Source organism: Dipodomys merriami, unplaced genomic scaffold (genome assembly GCF_024711535.1).
Source record: "Dipodomys merriami isolate MVZ:Mamm:240054 unplaced genomic scaffold, mDipMer1.0.p SCAF_7, whole genome shotgun sequence".
Lineage (NCBI taxonomy): Eukaryota > Metazoa > Chordata > Mammalia > Rodentia > Heteromyidae > Dipodomys > Dipodomys merriami.
The window spans coordinates 69,536,257-69,556,822 of NW_027206290.1; the positions used below are offsets into that span (position 1 = coordinate 69,536,257).

General features: G+C 53.1%; 1 protein-coding gene across 1 annotated transcript; it reads right to left on the bottom strand.

Annotated features, from left to right (window-relative positions):
* Positions 1-5,725: 5,725 nt before the first annotated feature.
* Positions 5,726-17,523, bottom strand: Dusp15 (dual specificity phosphatase 15). Its single transcript, XM_070007776.1, has 7 exons — positions 17,129-17,523; positions 16,434-16,467; positions 14,060-14,142; positions 11,086-11,135; positions 9,781-9,855; positions 7,501-7,672; positions 5,726-6,266 (listed from the first exon to the last, which is right to left on the bottom strand). Exons 1-7 carry the CDS (start codon positions 17,147-17,149, stop codon positions 6,003-6,005), a joined length of 699 nt encoding a protein of 232 aa, XP_069863877.1. The 5' UTR covers positions 17,150-17,523; the 3' UTR covers positions 5,726-6,002.
* Positions 17,524-20,566: the final 3,043 nt, after the last annotated feature.

Below are 20,566 nucleotides of genomic sequence, written 5' to 3' on the forward strand. Positions count from 1 at the left end.
CTGGTGAGTGTGGCTTTGGCTGAGGGACGGGGGTGGGGGGTAATCCAAGAAGCAGTGTCTGGCTGGCAGACAGTGAGACCAGCAGGCTTAGGACTGAGAGGCTTGGGGCTTCTAGATGGGGGCCATAGAGGAGGAGAGGGAGACTGAGGAAGGAGGTCTGGGAATAAAGGCTGGGTGATGTCAGAGGCCGGAGGGCAGGGCCTGGGAGGTAGGAGGAAGAGAGGGGTGGAGGAGGGAGGCCACTGAGTGTGTTAGGGAGGAGGGGAGATGGCCAGGTACAGGCTAGCCCAGCAGCTGGCAAAGTGAAGGCGGGGCTGCATGGCTGGATCAGAGGAGGGGCAGAAGCCCGGTGGGAGCTGGGGAGGGAGGGGAGCCTGCGGGGAGGAGAGAGGTGCTATGAAAGGAGAGAGGTGACAGAGAAGGGGAGCTGGAGGTGACTGGCGTGGGGGGTTGGGGTGGTGTGATCCTGTAATCCTAGCTACTCAGGAGGCTGAGATCTCAGGATCATGGTTCAAAGCCAGCCCAGGCAGGAAAGTCCATGAGACTCTGATCTCCAATGAACCACCAGGAAACCAGAAGTGGCGCTGAGGCTCAAGTGGTAGAGCGCTGGCCTTGAGCTGAAGAGCTGAGGGACAGCGCCCAGGCCCAGAGTGAGCAATGAGACCAGCCCTGCAGGAGGTCCCCCCCCCCCTGCAAAAGGGCTGGGGGCGCACAGGTCCCCCCTCGTGTAGTTTGGGGCTGGGAGTTGCAGGACTCCCGCGGGGGGCGCTGGAGGCCAGGCGCCGCAGCTGGGGCGGAGGGGGTTCAGGGGGTTGTGTCTGGGGGTTGGGTTGATCCGGAGCTCTCCTGGGCTGGGGGAGGGGGTCTGCACACCCCCCCCACCGCCGGGCCTTACCCTGAAGAGCGCCCCGGAGCCCCGCGAGGCCGGGCGCATCCGGAAGAGGGTCTGCCCCCCTCTCCCCCGCCCCACCCGCCCGGGCGCAGCCCCGCCAGCCGTCCCTCTCCATCTGGGCCACCAGCCAGTCCGGAGGCGCATGCTGGAGGGGAACCCTCCCGTCCTCCTGGCAGCAAGGACTGCAGGGGCGCAGAGGAAGGTGGCTGGACCCTCGCGGACCAGGGGGTGCGGGACCACCGTCGACGAAAGCGAAAGTGCTGCGGGTTTCGATTTGTCCTCCCCCCCTCCCCCGCGTGGCACCCCTGCCGCGCAGAGGCTGGGCTGGGCCCAGGCCCGCCCCTGACCCCCAGGCGCCACTGACACCCTGAGTGGCCAAGGGGCTCAGCCTGCCCCAGGAGAACCCCAGCAGGCATTCAGAGAGGGAACCTCACCCCACTCCTGTGCTTGTCTGCATGGTGTCTCAAGATGTTGCCCAGGCTGGTCTTGAACTCCTGGATTCTGGTGATCCTCTCACACACATACACACACACACACACACACACACACACACACACACACACACACACACGGGCTGCTGGTCTCTCTTTAGGACCTGGCTTACTCCAGCTGGAACGGAGGGAAGTGTTCCTGTCACATTTGGGAGGCAGTGGCTAGTCTCAGACACACACTTGTGATCTCCCTGCCACACTGGCTGAGTCTGACATTGCGACTGGCAGCTCAGGAGCGACTTTGATGGAGTTCTGACACAGTCGGGGAACAGCAGGGTTGTATTTCTAGATTGGAAGTCCCCTTTTATGGCTCATCAGAGGGGCAGCACAGGCTAAACCCTTCCTGCCAGAGCCCACCACCCACGAGGTAGTTAAATAGCCTTGTCTAATGTTAAAAAGACTGGGGCTCAGCGAGGTTAAAGCCCTGGAACAGAGACACTCAACTGGATCGGACAGCCAAGGAAAAGGGTAAGAGCTGTGTGTGTCTGTGCTCCACAGCCCAGAAGCTTCGAAAAATGCCCCCACTGCCTTCCGTTTGCTACACCTGGAGTTTATGGACTTCTTGTGAGATCTGTGAGCCCCTGAATTTGTGTGAAAATGTGGTTTTGAGACAAGGTCTTACTATATACCAAAAGCTGCCCTCCAGCTCTTGATTTTCCTTACCACCACCAACTTCCTGAGTGCTGGAATTACAGGCATCTGCAGCCATGCCTGGCTGTGAGGCTTGAATCTTTTATTAAATTGTCAACAGATATTTATGGTATGGAAGATGCTAAGAGAGCTCAGACTCCTCTATTCCTTGTTTGGGTTCGTGGTGAAATTGAGGCTCCAGGAGAAAAAAAAATCTCCTGCAGGGGGCAGAGAGTTGGGTACAGGGCACAGAGCAAGAGGAGGGACCTGTTAGGGGTGTTGGCGTTGTGCTCTTCGTCTATCCGCACCTCATGTGCTAGTAGCCAGCAGGTAGCTGGTTCTCACCCTTCTGTGTCCACACTCAGATTCACACAGGCCTGCCGGGTTACACTGAGGGGCAAAGCATTTCATCTGAGTCACCACAGCCCTCCTTTGGTCTCCATGAGGTACTAATTCTGAAATCTGTGGACCCCCAAATCCTTATACAGAATGGGGTGGTATTTGCAAGCCAGTGCACATCCTTCTGCAGATTTTAAACCATGTCTACTTACCTACTGTAGTGAACCCAATCTAAATGCTTCATACTTGTTACCTCATACCATGTAGGACATAGTGGCAAGAAAAATCTGTACACATTCAGTTACACATGCATTTTTTTTTTTTTTTTTGCCAGTCCTGGGGCTTGGACACTAGGCCTGGGTGTTGTCCCTGAGCTCCTTTTGCTCAAGGCTAGCCCTCTACCACTTGAGCCACAGTACCAGTTCTAGTTTTCTGGTGGTTAATTGGAGATCATCTCACGAACTTTCCTACCCAGGCTAGCTGTGGACTGTGATCCTCAAATCTCAGCCTCCTGAGTAGCTAGGATGACTGGAGTGAGCCACCACACTTGGCCAAATGCCACGCCGACTCCAGTGGAGTCTGCTTAGCATGGGAAACCATCTATCAGACCAAGATAGGGGCTTCAGAGACCTATCTCCAAGTTTTGGGACTTCACCGAAGTCTACCTCAGAGAATGGGGCTTTACAGAAACCTATCTCCAAGTTTTGGGACTTCACCAAAGTCTACCTTGGAGAATAGGGCTTCTAAGAGGCCTACTCCTGGAAAAAGGCTGGCAAGCCCCTGGGAAAGATGTGTTTCTGCCTTTCTTTTCCTCACTGTATAAGAGTGCCTATTAATCTTTTACTGTTTCTGCTGCTCATTGTGCTTACTCATTGTCAACGTTCCCTTATTCAAAGCTCTTTCTTAAGAGTGTTGACGACTCCAATATCTGATGAGTGTCTCAAAAATATGACTAACTCACCAGAGTTAAGTGCTACCCTGAAACCCCTCTTATGGAGGCTGGTAGACAAGTCATAAGTAAATATAAAAGTATTGGGGGTTTCACAAAGTCACTTCAGCAGAAGGAATTGTAAGAGATTTACAAGAAGCTGTAGGCGCGGCTAGAACAGAAAGAATGTATGGCAATTGCGGAGATAACTACTTAGGAGAAAGAACTTCCTGGTACTCTCATTTACTAAGAGACTTGCTAGATCTAGGCCTCCGTGACCTTACTATTAAAGAAGGAACAGGAAAAATCTTATGGGATAATTAAGGCCTCTATAGAAATAAGGTAATGGTTAGATGGTGACAAATGCCGAAACCCATTATATTTCTTTGAGATAAGCCGGAAACAAGTGCCTTTCAGGCGACCAGCTGGTGACCACCCAAGAATGAAGCCCTGCAGCAAGATTGTGTAAACTTTTGCCCTTTCAGGCTACCAGCTGGTGACCACCCAAGAATGAAGCCCTGTAGCAAGATTATGTAACCTTTTGCCCTTTTCTTATGAAGACTTCTGTTATAAAAGTTTGTTATCCTCTGCATTAAATCGCACTGAGCACTCAGCATCCACTCCTCTTGTGTGTGAGTTGTCTGTTTGCCATCTCCCCATCCTATTCCAGGTTCCTCCCCTAGGTATCCTCCGTCGTCCCGACAGAACCCGGTCTGCGGCAGCCAAATGCATTTTTTCCCCCAGTCTTAGGGCTTGAACTCTGGGCATGGGCACTGTCCCTCAGCTCTTCAGCTCAAGGCTAGCACACTACCACTTGAGCCACAGCGCCACTTGTGGTTTTCTGGTGGTTAATTGGAGACAAGAGTTTCTCGGACTTTGCTACTCTGGCTGGCTTTGAACCGTGATCCTCAGATCTCAGCCTCCTGAGTTGCTAGAATTACAGGTGTGAGCCACCGGTACCTGGCCCAGATGCAGTTTTTTTTGGGGGGGAGGCCAGTTGTGGGGTCTGAACTCTGGGCCTGAGCACTGTCCCTCAGCTCTTCAGCTCAAGGCTAGCTCTCTACCACTTGAGCCACAACGCCACTTCCGGCTTTTTTCTGCTTAGGTGGTGCTGAGGAATCGAACCCAGGGCCTCATGCATGCAAGGTAAGCAATCTACCACTGAGTCACCTTCCCAGCCCCCCTTTTTATATCTGAGGTTGGGTGAATTTTTAGATATTCAAAGGGTAATCAGGAAGAGGAGGGGAGGAGAGAGGTCTTCAACCAGGCTGCCTCAGTTCCCACCCCAGCCCCACCGCTTGCTGACCACCCTGACACCAGCCTTGTCCCAGCTGATAAAGAGCAACACCGACTAGCAGGTTGCTTGAGGATTAACTGAGATGCAGATGAAGTGTCTGGCACAGCCACCTCAGCCGAGGCTCAGTAAATGAGCCGTGTATTGTTGAGTCAGCGCGGGGAGGTAGTGTCAGAAGGACCTGAAGCACTAGACGCAGGGCTCTTTGGTCTCGTAGATGATGGGTTCTTGGGGTTAAATAGGGGAAGGCAGCATGTGAGATGCGAAGGTGCTTGAAAATGGGTGGATGGTGCTGCCACAAGCACCCTGGGGTGCGTGCTCCCCACACTCTGGGCAGCCCTGTTAGCTTGCTCTTTACACTCCACCCTAACCCAGGGCTTTTTCACTTACTGTTAGGTCTGGAACCCCGCCCTCCTCAGCTGTGCAGTGGTCCCCTCCCTCACCGGGACCTAGCTGTCTTTATCTGTCATCTTCACTAGCCGTGTCAGCTAGGTGGGGCAGAGGTTTCCCTCAGCCAGCAGTGGATGCTCCTTGAGTGAAGAGGAGTAGGGGATGGGAAGGGTTATTCTGCCTACCCATTCCCCCCACCACTGGGATGCGAGTCCCGGCACCAACCCTGAGCCCAGCACTCAGGCAGAAGAAGAAACCCATTCAAGTGATCAGGCCTCCCCACCCCTCTCAGCTTCCAGTTAATTTCAGCTCTGATGACTTCATTCCTCCATCCGTCAGTGGCTGTCCTGGGCAAGGGCCATTCCCACTAGCCTCCCGGGGTCCTTCTGTGGGGAAGAAGGCGCTGCTTCCCAACGCCTGTCTTGGGACTCAGGCTAAGTTCCCATGCGAGTCATGAGACCTAGTCGGATGCAGTTTCTGCCCAGCGTTCCTGCTCCAGCTGTGTGTCCTTGGGCAAGCTGCCTGACCTTTCGGAGCCCCAGTAGCCTCCCTGAGGACAAAGTGAACTCAAGCAGTGGAAGGGGAGTTGAAGGAGAGAAGGGGGAGGGGGTTCTGAGGAGGGGGGGTCAGGGGAGTGGCTAGAAAAGCCTGTTTCCAGAATTCAGCTCCGACGGAGGACGCAAACACGGCCTCGCTCCCGCCCTGCCTCCCGCAGATTCGGGGCTTGACCTGGGCACAAAGACGGAGAGGCAGCTTCTCAGTCTCTTTAATACCCCCGCGTCCCCACCCCCGGCCCCTCCCGCGCGGGACCCCTTCCCCCCAGCCCGAGGACTAAGGCACCAGGTGGCTGCAGCAGGCCGTCCCGGACAAGACGCACGGAGGGGGCGGGAGGGGGCGCGCACAAGCGGGGCGGGCGTGGGGCGGGGGCTCCCCGTAGACTCGGGGCGCGTCGTGGCCGGGGGTGGGGGTGGGGCCCGCCGTCCCGCCGAGGGGCGGGCCGGGAGGAAGAGGGGGCGCCGGGGCGGGGCGGGGCGCTCCTCACTTGCCGCCCTTGCGGGACAGACAGCGCGGGAGGCAGGAGAAGGTCTGCTTGACGCGCGCCAGCAGCGGCAGCGGCCGGTGCGCGTCCCGGGGCGCGCGCGGCACCAGGCGCTGCAGGGTCCCGTCCGACGTGGACGGGTGCGTGGCGGTCGGGACGGCCGAGCCCTGGCGGCAGCGGCGGCACAGCGGCAGCAGCGCGCGCAGGTCCTCCTCGTCGTGGAACGGGTTCTCCCCGAAGCGCTCCTCCAGCTGCCGCCGGAGCTGGGGGCCGGACGGGGGCGGGGCTGGTTAGGGCCCCGCCCCCGCCGTGCCCTCCCCCCCCGCAGTGCCCCGCCCCGCCCCGCCCCCCCACCGAGTGCCCCTCCCTCCTTCGTGCCCCTTTCCTCCGCCCGAACCCCCTTGAGCACTTCCAGACTGGCAACACTCTGCCCACAAAAGCTGAGCTCAACACTCCCACACCCCAATACCTGCCACCTGCAGAGGACCTGCCAGCACTCTATAGACTCTTCCCTCTCACCCCTGACATTTGCATGCCACCTGCTCAGGAGTGATGGAAAGCCACTGCTTTGGCTTCAGAAAGATCCAGAAGGCCAGGCAACCAATAGCTCACGCCTGTAATCCTAGCTACCTACTCAGGAGGCTGAGATTTGAGAATCCCAGCTGGAAGCCAGGCCTGAGCAGGAAAGTCCATGAGATTCCTCTCCAATTAACCACCAAAAAGCTGTAAGTGGAGCTTCCTTGAGCAAAAATGACAAGGGAGAATGCCAAGGTCCTGAGTTCAAACCCCAGTACAAACACAAAATAAATAAGTACTACAAAGAAAGAAAAATCAAACCAAGTATGGTTGTGCATGCCTGTTCTCCCTAGGGAGACCGAGGCAGAAAGATCAGAAGTTCCAGGCCTGCCTGGACCATATAGCAAGTCCTTGTCTCAAAAGGAAGGAAGGAAGGGAGCCCAGGCGTGGTGGCTCACAAGGCAATCCCAGCTACTCAGGGAGTAGACACAGGGAAGACCCCCATCTGAGGCTAGCCAGGACAAAATGCTAACAAGACCTCATCTCAGTCAGTAAGTGGCTATGGTGGTATACACTTCTGTCTCAACTACATCAGTCATTGGTGAGAGAATTAAGATCTGAACCCAGACTTTGGTGTCAGATCTAAAAGCAAAAAATACAGGTTTGACTCAAAGTGGTTGAGTGAAGAGAAAATGGAGGGGAGTAAGGGGGAGAAGGGAGAAAAGGAGAAAGAAAGGGAAAGAAAGAAGGAAGGAAGGAAGGAAGGAAGGAAGGAAGGAAGGAAGGACACTTGGCATTAAGACAAACTATACTTCAGAGTGGGATTAGCTCAAGGTCACAAGTTTGAGATGCTGAACAATTACCAGCCAGGTCTGAAGCTGAATTCTTTTCCATGGGTGCTGTGTTCCAGTGGGAACAAAGGTTTCTCCCTGGCCCACCCAGTCCACCCATCCCAGCCAGCCAGCCCTGCCCAGCCCCTACCTTCCGTGAACTCCCCCAGCCAAACTCTTCAAGCTGCTGCCTAAAGCCTGGGTTGGGGTTGGCGATGGGCCGGGTGGCCTTGATGGCTTCCAGCACTTCCCGCCAGCCTAGCCCGGTCACCGTCATCACGTAAGCCGTCACAATGGTGGTGCTGCGGGAGATGCCTGCAAAACTGGATCCCCAACAACCCTAGGCTTCAGGTAGGGCCTCTATGCTCCCAGATGCCTCCTCCCACTGCAGCCCCCATATCCTGCTTTCCTGAGTGCCAACACCAAGAGCCCTTAGGGCCTGTCTTCCCAGCGCTAGGCCTTTGTCTGTGAGGTTCCTTTCCTTCCTTTGCCCCACATCAAAGGCCTGGCTGAAATAGCACTCATTCGTTCAACAAACATCTGATTGCCTTTTCCTTTTCAGATACCAGGGAGAAAAAGAGACATGGCCTCTGCTGTCCAGCGTTTTGGGGAACATACATTACCCAGAAAATCAATTTCCAGGGGTGGCACCTGTTTTGAAATGAAGTCTGGGGCGGGGGAACTCACACTAGAAAAGCATTGCTGTGGGAGGATGGGAAGGTCTAGTGAAGAGATGTCTTAGGAAGTGACATCAAAAGAGTTTTAAAGGCTAGGTTAAGTTTTGGCTAGGGCTGGGAATGGTTCAGTGTGTGTGTGTGGGGAAACATGTCATCTGTGTATAAGACCCTGTATTTAGTTCTCAGCAGTATACACCCCCCACACCCACAAAAAAAGCTAGGTGCCGTGGCTCAAGCCTGTAATTCTAGCTATGTGGGAAGCAGACATCTGAAGATTAGTTTAAGGACAGCCCAGGTAAAATGGTGCAAGATTCCATTTCAACCAGTGGCTGCACATGGTGTTTGGTGCCTGTCATCTCAGGGGAGAACTGTGCCTGCATGCAATGACAAGTGCCTGGCATCCCCAGAGACCCTGGGAGACACAAGTAGAAGGATCACAATACAGGCCAACATAGTAAATGAGGGCTGGGAAGGTGGCTCAGTGGTAGAGCGCTTGCCTCGCATGCATGAGGCCCTGGGTTCGATTCCTCAGTACCACATAAGCAGAAAAAGCCGGAAGTGGTGCTGTGGCTCAAGTGGTAGAGCTCCTAGCCTTGAGCTGAAGAGCTGAGGGACAGTGTCCAGACCCAGTGTTCAGACCCCACGACCAACAACGGCAACAACAAAAAACCAAAACCAAACGTAAACGGGTTGAACACTGGAGGCTTACACCTGTAATCCCAGCTACTGAGGATTGTGGTTCAAAGCCAGCCTGGGGAAGGAAAGTTCATGAGACTTTTTTTTTTTTTTTTTTGGGTCTGGTTGTGGGGCCTGAACTCTGGGCCTGGGCGCTGTCCCTCAGCTCTTCAGCTCAAGACTAGCGCTCTACCACTTGAGCCACAGCACCACTTCCGGCTTTTTTCTTTTTGCTTATGTGGTGCTGAGGAATCGAACCCAGGGCCTCAGGCATGCAAGGCAAGCGCTCTACCACTGAGCCACCTTCCCAGCCCGGAAAGTTCACGAGACTTTTATCTCCACTAAACTACAAAAATTGCTGGAAGTAGAGCTGCTCAAGTGGTAGCATGCTAGCCTTGAGCACAAAAGCTCAGGGCCAGCACCCAGGCTCAGAGTTCAAGCCTCAGGAATAGCAAAAATAAAATAAAATAAAATAAAATAAATGGGCTGTTGGTGAAGTTCAAGTGGTAGAGTACCTGCTTAGCAAGCAGGGAAGCCATGAGTTCAATACCTATTATTGTCAGAATAAATGAAGAGGAGAGGAAAGGTGTGGTGGGTAGTGTGTATTAAGCTGATAAGGTGGATGACTAGAGGGTTTCAAAGTAGGAGGAGGTGTGGCCAGGGTCAGGGAAACAAGACTAGACTTGAGAAAGCCCTGGGCCTGGAGCACAATAGGTTTTTGTTAGAAGGTCTGGAATGAATGATACCAGTGGCTCCAGGGGTCTCCAAGGAGGCTCTGAGGCCCTGTCCCACCTCCTAGCTCAGGGTTTCTGGGCCTGCAGCCCAGTGTTAATGGCTAGAAGGGGAGCAGAGGGGATAAACACCTGTCCTCACCTTTCTCTGACTGCCTTGTCAGCTCAACATTCTCCCCATTTAACAGATGAGGAAACATAGCCTGGGAAGCCACTGCTGGCTAAGGCCAGAGCCCACAGCCGCTGTGGGTCTCTCTGTGTGAATGATGGGCTACCTTCTTAAAGGAAGAAGGAGTACTGGGATGGAGGGCAGCCAGCCTCATCTCCCCCGCAGCTCTGGGGACTCACCAGTGCACAAGGCAGTTCCCCCCACCAAGGCGGCAACAGTGGATGAAGTTGATACATTCTTTGAAGTGCTTTTTTCTAGAAAAGAAAGCAATAGGGTAAGAAGCACTGCGGGTTGGGTAGGTCTCATGACAATAATCCCCCCCTCCACTTTTGGAATTGTAAAAAACAATGAGCTCTGGAGTCTGTGGGTCCCAAGGACCTCCTTTTCATTGTGAGTGTCTTTTTTTTGGGGGGGGGGGTCCGGTCGTGGGGCCTGAACTCTGGGCCTGGGCGCTGTCCCTCAGCTCTTCAGCTCAAGGCGAGCGCTCTACCACTTGAGCCACAGCGCCACTTCCGGCTTTTTTCTTTTTGCTTTTGTTTTTTGTTTTTTTTCTTTTTTGGGTCCGGTAGTGGGGCCTGAACTCTCGGCTTGGGCGCTGTCCTTCAGCTCTTCAGCTCAAGGCTAGCGCTCTACCGCTTGAGCCACAGCGCCACTTCTGGCTTTTTTCTTTTTGCTTATGTGGTGCTGAGGAATTGAACCCAGGGCCTCAGGCATGCAAGGCAAGTGCTCTACCACTGAGCCACCTTCCCAGCCCCTTTCTTTTTGCTTATGTGGTGCTGAGGAATCGAACCCAGGGCTTCAGGCATGCAAGGCAAGCGCTCTACCACTGAGCTACCGTCCCAGCCCATCATTGTGAGTGTCTTTTGGCCTTTCAAGGTAAAGGGTAGGAGCTCATCCTCTGGTGTCTGCAAGTGGAACATTCCCAACAATGAGAGTCAGCAAAGGGCATAAAGCAGCAAAGGGCATAAAACATCCCAAACTGGGGTGCTAATGCCAATAACCTAAACAAAAGTCCTGTGTGTGTTTGTTTTGTTTGTTTTCTGAGACCCTGTGACACCAGGCTGTGTTCTAGATTCTCAACCTGTGCTGTCTGATCTTTGAGAGTCTCCTGGACGACCTTTTGATGATTGAGCTCAGAGAATGGAAGCCCAAGGTCACATAGCAGTAAATGAATGGCAGGGCCTGGAAGGGAGCCAGATGTCTCAACTCCAAGGCCAGGTACAGGCTGAGCCTGACCCTTTCAAATCTGCTGGTGCAGCTGGACCCAAGAGACGGGGCACTTCCTCCATTTCACAGTTGAGGAGGCTGAGGCTTGGCAGGATCAGTCTTGGCCAGGGACTTCCAACAAGGACATGGTTGAAAACTATGACTGCTCTCTGGGCTGAGTACTCTCTGCCCCCACCCCCACCCCAGACCCACCTGCTTCCCCCCAGAGCATAGGAGTAGCTGTCTACCTACGTGTTGGCCCATCCAGGGGGACTTACATGAGTACCTCAGGAGTATCAGCCACTGGGATGCGAAGGTAGGTAATATCCTGCAAGTACAAAATATTCTCATTGGGGGTAGAGAGGGGAACCTGGGCCAGGCTGCCAACTCCTCCAGCCTTCTGAGCCATTATGATCTCTCTGTCCCTCCAAAATAGACACAATCTCTATGAGCCTCCCAACTCTTGTCTGTGGTTCCAGAACCTTCTGAATAGCCAGTGTCCTGAGAACTTGATTAGAAGGATTTAGAAACTATTCCTCTTACAGCTGGGAAAAAGGCTTCTTAAAGTCACCATCTCCAAGCAGGGATGACAAAATTACACAGTAAAAAGGGAAGGGAAGCTTAGGTTATCTTGACCAGAGGCAAAATTTATTTTAAAAAAATAGCTGGGCATAATGTCACATGCCTGTGATCCTAGCACTCAGGAGGCTGAGACAGGAGGATGGAGAATCAGGGCTACATAGTGAGATACTTTCTCAAAAAATGTTTACATTTCATGAATTATAGTCAGAAAAACTGATGGAAAATAACAAGCTGAAAGCACTCACCTTCCCCACTGACAGCCATATCTTAGAACTGTCCTTGCTTTCCATCTTGCTGCCTTGATTCACCTCCCCTCTCCTTCCCCCTGAACAAATGCACCTGGCCCTGGAAGACAGCCTGAGAACAAGGCCGAGGAAGGCGCGGATGCCCTGGCAGCCCTGACATCCCCTGCTTAAGATGACATTGCTCTCCCACCCGCCTCCACTCACCCCACTTCCGTCTGCCCCACCTCACTTCAAATTTTTTTCCCCTAATAAAGAGAGACACTAATTGTAAGGGAAGGGTGCTGTTTTCTTTCTGAGACTTGGTACCCATCCCAGGATTTTATCCCAAATAAAACCTGTTGGTATGCTGAGTCTGCCCTTCAGCTCTTTTATTGATACTCTTGGTGCTTAAAATATTTACTTACAACAGACATTGCTAATTATTAGAATAGTCAAGGAATAAGCTGTCAGTATTTTTATCACATGTGGTAACTTTTGCTTCATGCTTAACCTCCAGATAGTATTGTAAAGTTTTGTTTTTGGTTGTTTGTTTTGTGTGCCAGTCCTGGGGTTTGAACTCAGAGCCTGGACACTGCCCTTGAACTTCTGTGCTCAAGGCTAGCATTCTACCACTTGAGCCACAGCACCACTTCTGGCTTGTTTGGTAGTTAATTGGAGATAAGAGTCTCAGGAGCTTTCCTGCCTGGGCTGGTTTTGAACTACATTCCTCAGATGTCAGCCTCCTAAGTAGCTAGGATTACAGGTGGGAGCACTGGACCTCATTGCTTTTCTCAAGGACACCCTCTGATACTTTAAATGAATCTTTTGGGGTGGGTGCCTGGCCCACCTCTGGTTGTGACTACGGAACCACTCACCTGGGTCCTCATTCGTCCTCATTTAACTGTAGCTTTGCACAGAGGCTTCGCTAAGTGAATCCCCCAAGGTCATGAAATCCTGCAACTTTTGCAAGCTTTGCAGTTTCCCTTTCCCACACATTTGGCCTTGGGGAGTGCAAAGGAGCCCCAAACCCTGACTGCTAAGTTTCCTGAGGGGGGGAGGGAAGGCTGGGGCACCAGTGAGGAGGGGCTTTGGGGACAGGGACTCATTTTCGAAGTACTCACTTCTTTAGTAAATATATTAATAACCTGTCAAGTCTCCCATGCAATCTATCTGGACCGAATACTCCCAAACGAGGCTGCCCTACAAAAGCAAAATCCGATTCCACTGGCCTGGAAATTTCTTCTTTGACACCCAAAGTCATAGATCGTTAGAGACTGCCTGTAGAGACTAAAAGCTGAGACAGAGAGGGTAAAAGACCCTACTAGGGTCACACAGCAAGTCCATGGAGCTCAGAGCTCTGGGGCCATTGCCTACCCCTAGTTCCTTCCTTTCTGTGGGCCATACACACTGTGAGATGAAGAGGAAGATAATGCTCAGCTTATGGGACAAGGATACTTTAGCTTTGTTAGTCTATCAGCGCTAATTTGTAGGCTCAAAGCAACATGCCCACTTACTCAGATGTAGGCTCAGAGAATAATCCAGTGACAATGTGAAGGCGGATCTCCTGACTCCAGCACCAGGGGTCTGGATTTCCTACTTGGCTTCTCAGAGTCCTCACAGCCTCACTCCCTAGATTCCAGCAGCAGCCCCCTGCCCAGCATCACCACCATCCTACAGCTCCATAGCCATCTGGGGACAGCCAGGACTCAGGAATCAAAAGCCCTGAGAGGTAAAGTCACCAATCAAGGTTACATAGCAATACCCAGAACCATCTGTAATCATCTATCTAGGTGTGCAATGAGAAGCCAATAACGGAGCCCCTTTCCTTTTCTTTTTGTGCTGGTCCTGGGGCACTGTCCCTGGGCTTTTTTGTTTAAGGTTAGTGCTCTACCACTTGAGCCATAGCTCCATTTCCAGCTTTTTTTGGTGTTTAATTGGAGATACGAGTCTCATGGACTTTCCTGACTGGGCTGGTAGGAAACTTTGATCCTCAGATCTCAGCTTCCTGAGTAGCTAGGATTATAGGCATGAGCCACCAGCGCCTGGTAAGGGAGACTTTTTAAGGTTTGGGGTGAGATCTCTGGGGCCAGATGGCCTGTATTCAAATCCCAGCTGGCCAGCTTCTTGCATGTGTGACCTCTGGTGAGTTAATTTATCTCTCTGTGCTTCAGTTGCCAAATAGAGATGAAAACATCAAACAATCTAGTGGTAGATGGAATAAGATAGCACGAATCAAGAGGGCAGCCTGGGAGCTGAGGATTTAGCTTAATGGTAGAGCACTTGCCTAGCATGGTGTGCAAGGCCCTGGGTCCCATCCCCAGTACTGAAAAAGAAAAAAAAATACAACCCAAACCTAGCATAGTAGGTACTTGCTAAAGGGGTGGTATGGGAGTCTACAGCCTCCCTCCCCACCTACGTACAGCCCTGGGATGGGGGTTTCAAGTACCTTCAGCAGAGGCTGGGGTGACTCGTGGATAGAGAGTATGTGTGTGATCTTATTCCGGCTCAGCTGATCTGAGTCTTTGGCATCTGAAAGAAACGGGATGCTTGAGCCAAGCTGGCAGGTGAAACTTATCCACTCTTAGTGGCCAAGTGCAGCTTTTGCCTGTGCACAGATCTCCCCACCCTACCCCCACTCCAGCCTGGCCCACCTTCCACCGGCTGCTTGCTCCCTCCTCACCTCGCGCTCTTAGTGTGACAGGTCCTGTGCACCCCAAGGCTTTCATCTTGCCTTGGGGAAAATCCACCAGACACAGACCAGCAAACCCAGCCTTACTCTGGCTGTTCTTTCCATCCCCAACACCAGCATATCCTTCAACAATTCTTCTAGGAACTACATGCTCAAGGGTTTGCACTGAACTGCATGTGGAAGCCACTGTTCTATGCAGCAGTGTTTTTTTATTTTTTTATTTTAAAAATCAGAAATAGTTAAGCAATTGTAACACCAAATGTCTATCAAGAAGGGACTGGGTAAGAAATGGTATATCCATACTCTGGTGTGTGTGTGTGTGTGCATGCACACACACGTGCACATACATGGGCACCAACCTTGGGGCTTGAATTTAGGGCCTAAGCTCTGTCCCTGACCTTTTTTGTTTGGTCAGTTGTGGGGCTTGAACTCTAGGCCTGGGCGCTGTTCCTGCACTCTTCAGCTCAAGGCAAGGGCTCTTAAGCCAAAGTACCACTTCCTGTTTTCTGGTGGTTAATTGGAGATAAGAGTCTCATGGACATTCCTGCCCAGGCTGGCTTTGAACTGTGATCCTCAGGTCTCAGCCTCCTGAGTAGCTAAAATTACAGGTGTGAGCCACTAGCACCTGGCTGTCCTTGACTTTTTTTTTTGGGGGGGGGGCTGTTTAGTGGAGATAAAAGTCTCATAGACTTTCCTGCTCTGGCTGGCTTTGAACCTAGATCTTCAGATCGCAGCCTCCTGAGTAGCTAGGATTATAGGTGTGAGCTACCTGTGCCCAGCTATATCCATACTTTTGGATACTGTTCAGCAATCAAAATAATCTCTTGCACTAATGCACAAAGATGTCCACAATTATTTCTAAGTAGAAGCATGGCTCCAGACAGTGTGTAAAATGGGGCTTGCCTTTGTTTTAAATATTACATATGTGTATCTAAGATAAATGACAAGTGGCCCAGAGCTCTGCCCCGCTGTGCTGCCTGTCAGTGGCTCTGTGTCAGGGCTGGGTATTCAGCATATGTCCCCCTTTCATTATCAGGGTAAAACAACTTAGACGCACAGATCCACTTTCTCATTCAACAATCACTCCTTGAAAGCTCACTGTACAGTCTTGGGTGGGCACTGGGACCAACCTCATAGCGCCTGTCCTCGAGGAACCTGGGCCCTTTCAGAGGGCTCAGACCTCACTCAGGCAGACACTCACAGACATGGATGTGGAGGACACGGAGGAAGCTCTCAGGGGGAGGACCTTAGCCTCTCCCTTCTGTGACTTTTCCACTTTGGGTCCCCTCAGCACATTCTTCTCCTACACAGTTTATGTTCAGTTCTTGCCACCCTGGAAATCCCTGAAGGCAGCAGCGGGAGGCTCTACACTTTTTTTTTTTTTGGGTCCGGTCGTGGGGCCTGAACTCTGGGCCTGGGCGCTGTCCCTCAGCTCTTCAGCTCAAGGCTAGTGCTCTACCACTTGAGCCACAGCGCCACTTCCGGCTTTTTTCTTTTTGCTTATGTGGTTCTGAGGAATTGAACCCAGGGCCTCAAGCATGCAAGGCAAGCGCTCTACCACTGAGCCACCTTCCCAGCCCCAGGCTCTACACTTTTGCTGTCCCCATGGAAGAGTGTAGAAGGGATGGATGAGGGCTAGGGAGAAGGCAGGAAATTGTAGGCCTGTCAAACACCATCTCCCCTGGTGCTGGGCCACCCAGCTGCCTCTCCTAGGAGCTTATGACTCTATTTACTAGAGTGTCCAGCCTGTCTCCTCTCCAAGAGGAGAGGAAGCCTTACAACAGTGGGGAACCCTCCCACTTGGAAGAATCATTATCAAGTGGAACTGAACCCAGAGCTTCAAGGCTGGGGGAACTCAGGGGCTGAAGGGACTTGTGCAGTGGCTGAGGCTCAGACTGGAGTCCCCGGTGCTGCCCTTTGACCCCTGATACCTCCCTCTCCCTTTCAAGCCTAGGGACCATATACCCACTACTCCTCCATGAGTTCTTGTCCTTCCCAGCCTGGCATGGCTTCTCTACCCCCAACCCCATTCCTGAGCCCTTCTAAGGTGCGTAGGCACCAAATGAATGGTGGATACCAGCCTGGACAAGGCAGAGTGCCACGGCCTTGGGACAGAGGGGGTGGTGCTCACCAATGAAGTTTCCCAGGTAGAGTCCAGGAAGCACCTAGAAGAAGGACAGGCCCGGGTCAGTGGAAAAGGCCCTACCTCTTCCTACCCCGAGGGGCTGGGGGACCACTCTGTCCCATGATGGGAGCCGAGGGAACAAGGTCCTCCCTGTGCTAGGGTCGAGTAGGCCCTCTGTGAGAGGGCTCTGGGGCTCTGGGGCGGGTGGCGGACCAACCGGGTGACAAGTTCATTACTGGGGGGACCAAGGGAGGCCAGTAAGGTGAAAGGGAAGAGGGGGAAGCCGAGGGGACAGTGAGGGAGGGGCGGAAAAATCCCAAAGAGGAGGAGGAGTGAGCCGGGCGGGGGTGGGCTCGGGCGGGCAGGGAGGGCGCCAGGCCGAGGGAGAAATCGCTGCCGGGGTCCAAGGAGCCAGAGCCAGGGAGACAGACACATGGATGGGTGGAGGCGGCGGCGGCGGAGGAAGAGTCCTGAAAGTGACAGGGGGCCAGAGAAAGGCAGGACAGACCGACCGACCGACCGACAGGGGGGGAGAGAGGACAGCCACGCGGGCCTCGGGGCGAGGAGGCGGAGAGGAGAGGCGGGCGCACCGGGCGGAGGGCAGGACCCGAAGGTCAGCGGCGGGCACCCCGACCCGGCGCGGCCCGGGCCGCGGGGCGGGGCGGCCAGGTGAGTGCGGGCTGCGCGGCCCCGCCCCCTACCTTGGTCATGCCATTTCCCATGGTCCCTGGGGCGGGGGGCCGGGCGCACCCCCAGCTCGCCACCCGGAAAACGGTCGGGTCACTGCTGCTCTGCTGGCCCAGGCCGGGCGCCTGTGGCCTGGCGGGGCCTCGGGGGGCTGAGGTCCGCGGTTCTGCGTCGCTCAACGCGGCCGCCGCCGCCGCCGCCGCCTGTCGACCCCGGACCCCGGAGCGAAACGATGGAGCCGCCGCCGCCGCCGCCGCCGCCGCCGCAGCCTCCACCACCGCCGCCGCCGCCGCAGGCTCCTCCTACCCCCTTGGTCATGTGGGGTCCCCCTCCCCCGTGGGTCGTGGCGGGGGGCCGGACAAAGCCCCAGTGTGCCGGGCCCACGGCCCGCGGGACAACGGCAGCTTGTTGCGGCCGCGTGGGAGAGGCCGCCTCGCGTGGGGGCGGGGCGCCCCCCTCCTGGCACCGTCAGGCGCGGGCCCCCCGGGGGAGATGCCGCCGGGAGACCCCCCAGAAGCGCAGGGCCCCCTTCCGGCTCCGCCGGGGGCACGCCTCTTCGGTGGCATGCTCCCTACCCACGCGGCCACCCTGCCAGCCAGCCTTCTTCCTTTCCCTCTCCGCCCGCCAGCCATACTCCGCCCCCTTCCTACTCCTCCATCCGTTCATTCTGCCCATCCATCCCCTCATCCCCTTCAGTCCATTCTTCCGCTCACACGTCCACCCACCCACTCCCCTATCCGTGCATCCTCCATCCACTCATTTCCCATCCACCCATCTTCCCATCCATTCATCTGTCTGCCATCCATCCATCCATCCATCCATCTATCTACCTACCCATCCCTCCATCCCTCCCTCCATCAACCCATCTTACCCACCCATCCATCATTCCCTCTCTTCTTTCTATCTACTCTAGCCCCTTATAAGGATGGGGCCATATGGGTAAGCTCTGTTGGGACCAGCCTTAATTGCTATTAGTGGACCCAAGAAGTCAGGAAATGTGAGGAACTAAGTAAGAAGGTTCCAGTCACTCAGTTTAGGGTTAGGGAACTACAACATGATGTTCTCAGAGTCCTGAGAGATACAGGTTAAAAACCCTTTCACCCCTGACTTGCTAAGTGATGCTGGGAAAGCTCTCATGAGACCCTATCTGTATGTCTCAGGATGAGGAGAAGAGCCCTTCCCAATTACTGACCAGGCAAGTGAAACACTTGCGACCAGACACCTCCTATGGGGCTGAACAGAGCTGCAGAACCAACTTGGTTCTTTCTATCATCACGTCCACTCCTCCATCTATAGTGGCAAGTGAATGCAGGGGAGGTGAACACAGGCAGGACAGAGAGACCATGGAGTCCATTGAAAGGCAGTAACTGGAGAAACCCCCTTTTCTTCATGTTCCTTCCTTCCTCAAGTTCACAGTGTACAGGGGGCTTCCTATCTCAGCTCTGTGTGTACCCGGTTCTCATAAAAACATCATTCAGCAGATACTTTTTGTGTACCTATTCTATGATAAGTAGCAGGGACTTAGCTACGGATAAGATGACTCCTCCCTTCAGCAGCTTACTACCAAGAGTGCCAGCAAACCACTTCTGCAATTTAAACTTAACTCTGTGTGTGCGCATGCGCACTCGGTGGGTACTGGGGCTTAAACTCAGGATCCTGGTACTGTCCCTAAGCTTTTTTGCTTAAGGCTGGTGCTTTACCACTTGAGCCACAACTCCATTTCTGGCTTTTTAGTGGTTACTTGGAGATAAGAGTCTCATGAACTTTCTTGCCCAGGCTGACTTCAAACCATGATCCTCAGATCTCAGTCGCCTGAGTGACTAGGGTTATAGGCATGAACACCAGCTTAAGTCCCTCACTTTGGTTCTTTGGTCAGTGAGGAGGCTACTGCAGCAGTACAGGTGAGAGATGATGGAGCCCCAGAACATGGAGCTCCACTAAAGAAGCTGGAAAGAAGGGAGGCACCCAACATGGTGGAGGGAAGGAAATGAAGAATTCCAGTGTGATTCCCAGGTTCCCTATAATTTTTTTTGGGTGGTCCTGGGGCTTGAACTCTGGGCCTGGGCACTATCTCTGAGCTCTTTAGCTCAAGGCAAGTGCTCTACCACTTGAACCACAGTGCCACTTCCGGTTTTCTGGTGGTTAATTGCAGATAAGAGTCTCATGGACTTTCTTGCCATGGCTGGCTTTGTACTGCCATTCTCAGATCCAGCCTCCTGAGTAGTTAGGATTACAGGCATGAGCCACCAGCAGCCAACTGGGTTCCCTATCTTAAAGATCACAATCCATGTCACAGAAATGAAAGCAGAGTACTGACATTGATCTGTTTCCAGAATACCCTGACCCTGGCTAGCATAAAGAAATGCTGGTAAAGGAGTCTCAGGACTAGGTCCTCATCGTCAAAGCCCTACTGGCTTTGTCAGCCTGGGCAGGTGAGTGCCCTGGGTCTGTTTCCTCATCCATAAAGCAATTATAATAGTCCTTGGAAACTCTACTCAGTAGTTAGGTGGAGTCAGCTAAATCACATGTCAGATTAAAAGTCTTGAGGGTGGAAAAAAAAAAGGATGCAGTTATCAAACTTAGCCCATTTAAATAGCTACAAACTGTTGAGACTTTGAAAGTGTTTGTACTTGCAAAGCACAGTTTTCCTTAAGTTATGAAGTAACTGTTTTACAAAACCATTAATATGAAGATGCTAAAAGGCTGGTCTCGCCCTGTCATTCCCTTGCTTAAAAATCTTTCACTGTGGTGGCAGTGAAGTAATTCCCTAAAGATATCCCTCTCTGGATGGAAGATGGAAAGAACCCAGGAGACAAAGGTGCCTTCCTATCTCTAGACTGTTTTTCTTCATTTGTTTGTTTTTGTTTTTATTTTATGCCAGTATAGTGGCTTTAACTCAGGGCCTGCTGCTCTTGCTTAGCTTTTTGACTCAAGGGTAGTTATGGTATACCTCTACTTCCAGCTTTTTGCTGGTAAGTTGGAGATACAAGTATTTCAGATTTGTCTGGGATTTCAGGCATGAACTACCAGCACCTGGCATGGATTGTATTTTTTGTGGCCCCAGTCTGGGCCTTGAACTCAAAGCTTGAGCCCCGTTCCTGAGCTTTTTTGCTCAAGGCAATACTCTTCCACTTTAGTCACAGCTCTATTTCTGGTTGAGTTGGTGGTTAATTGGAGATTATCTCCTGGGCTTTCCTGCCCCAGCTGCCTTTGAACTGCAATCCTCTCACGTCTGCCCCCAGAGCAGATAGGATTACAGGTGTGAGCCATAAGTACGAGGCTTAGATTTTATTTTGAATCCAGGTGTTAAGCTCTGTGTGTGTGTGTGTGTGTGTGTGTGTGTGTGTGTGTGTGTGTGTGTGTGTGTGTGTGTGTATGTGCGCGTGCACGCACGCACACACTGGGGTCTGAGGTAGGTCCTGCAAAAGTTCCAGATCCTATCTGAAAATAAG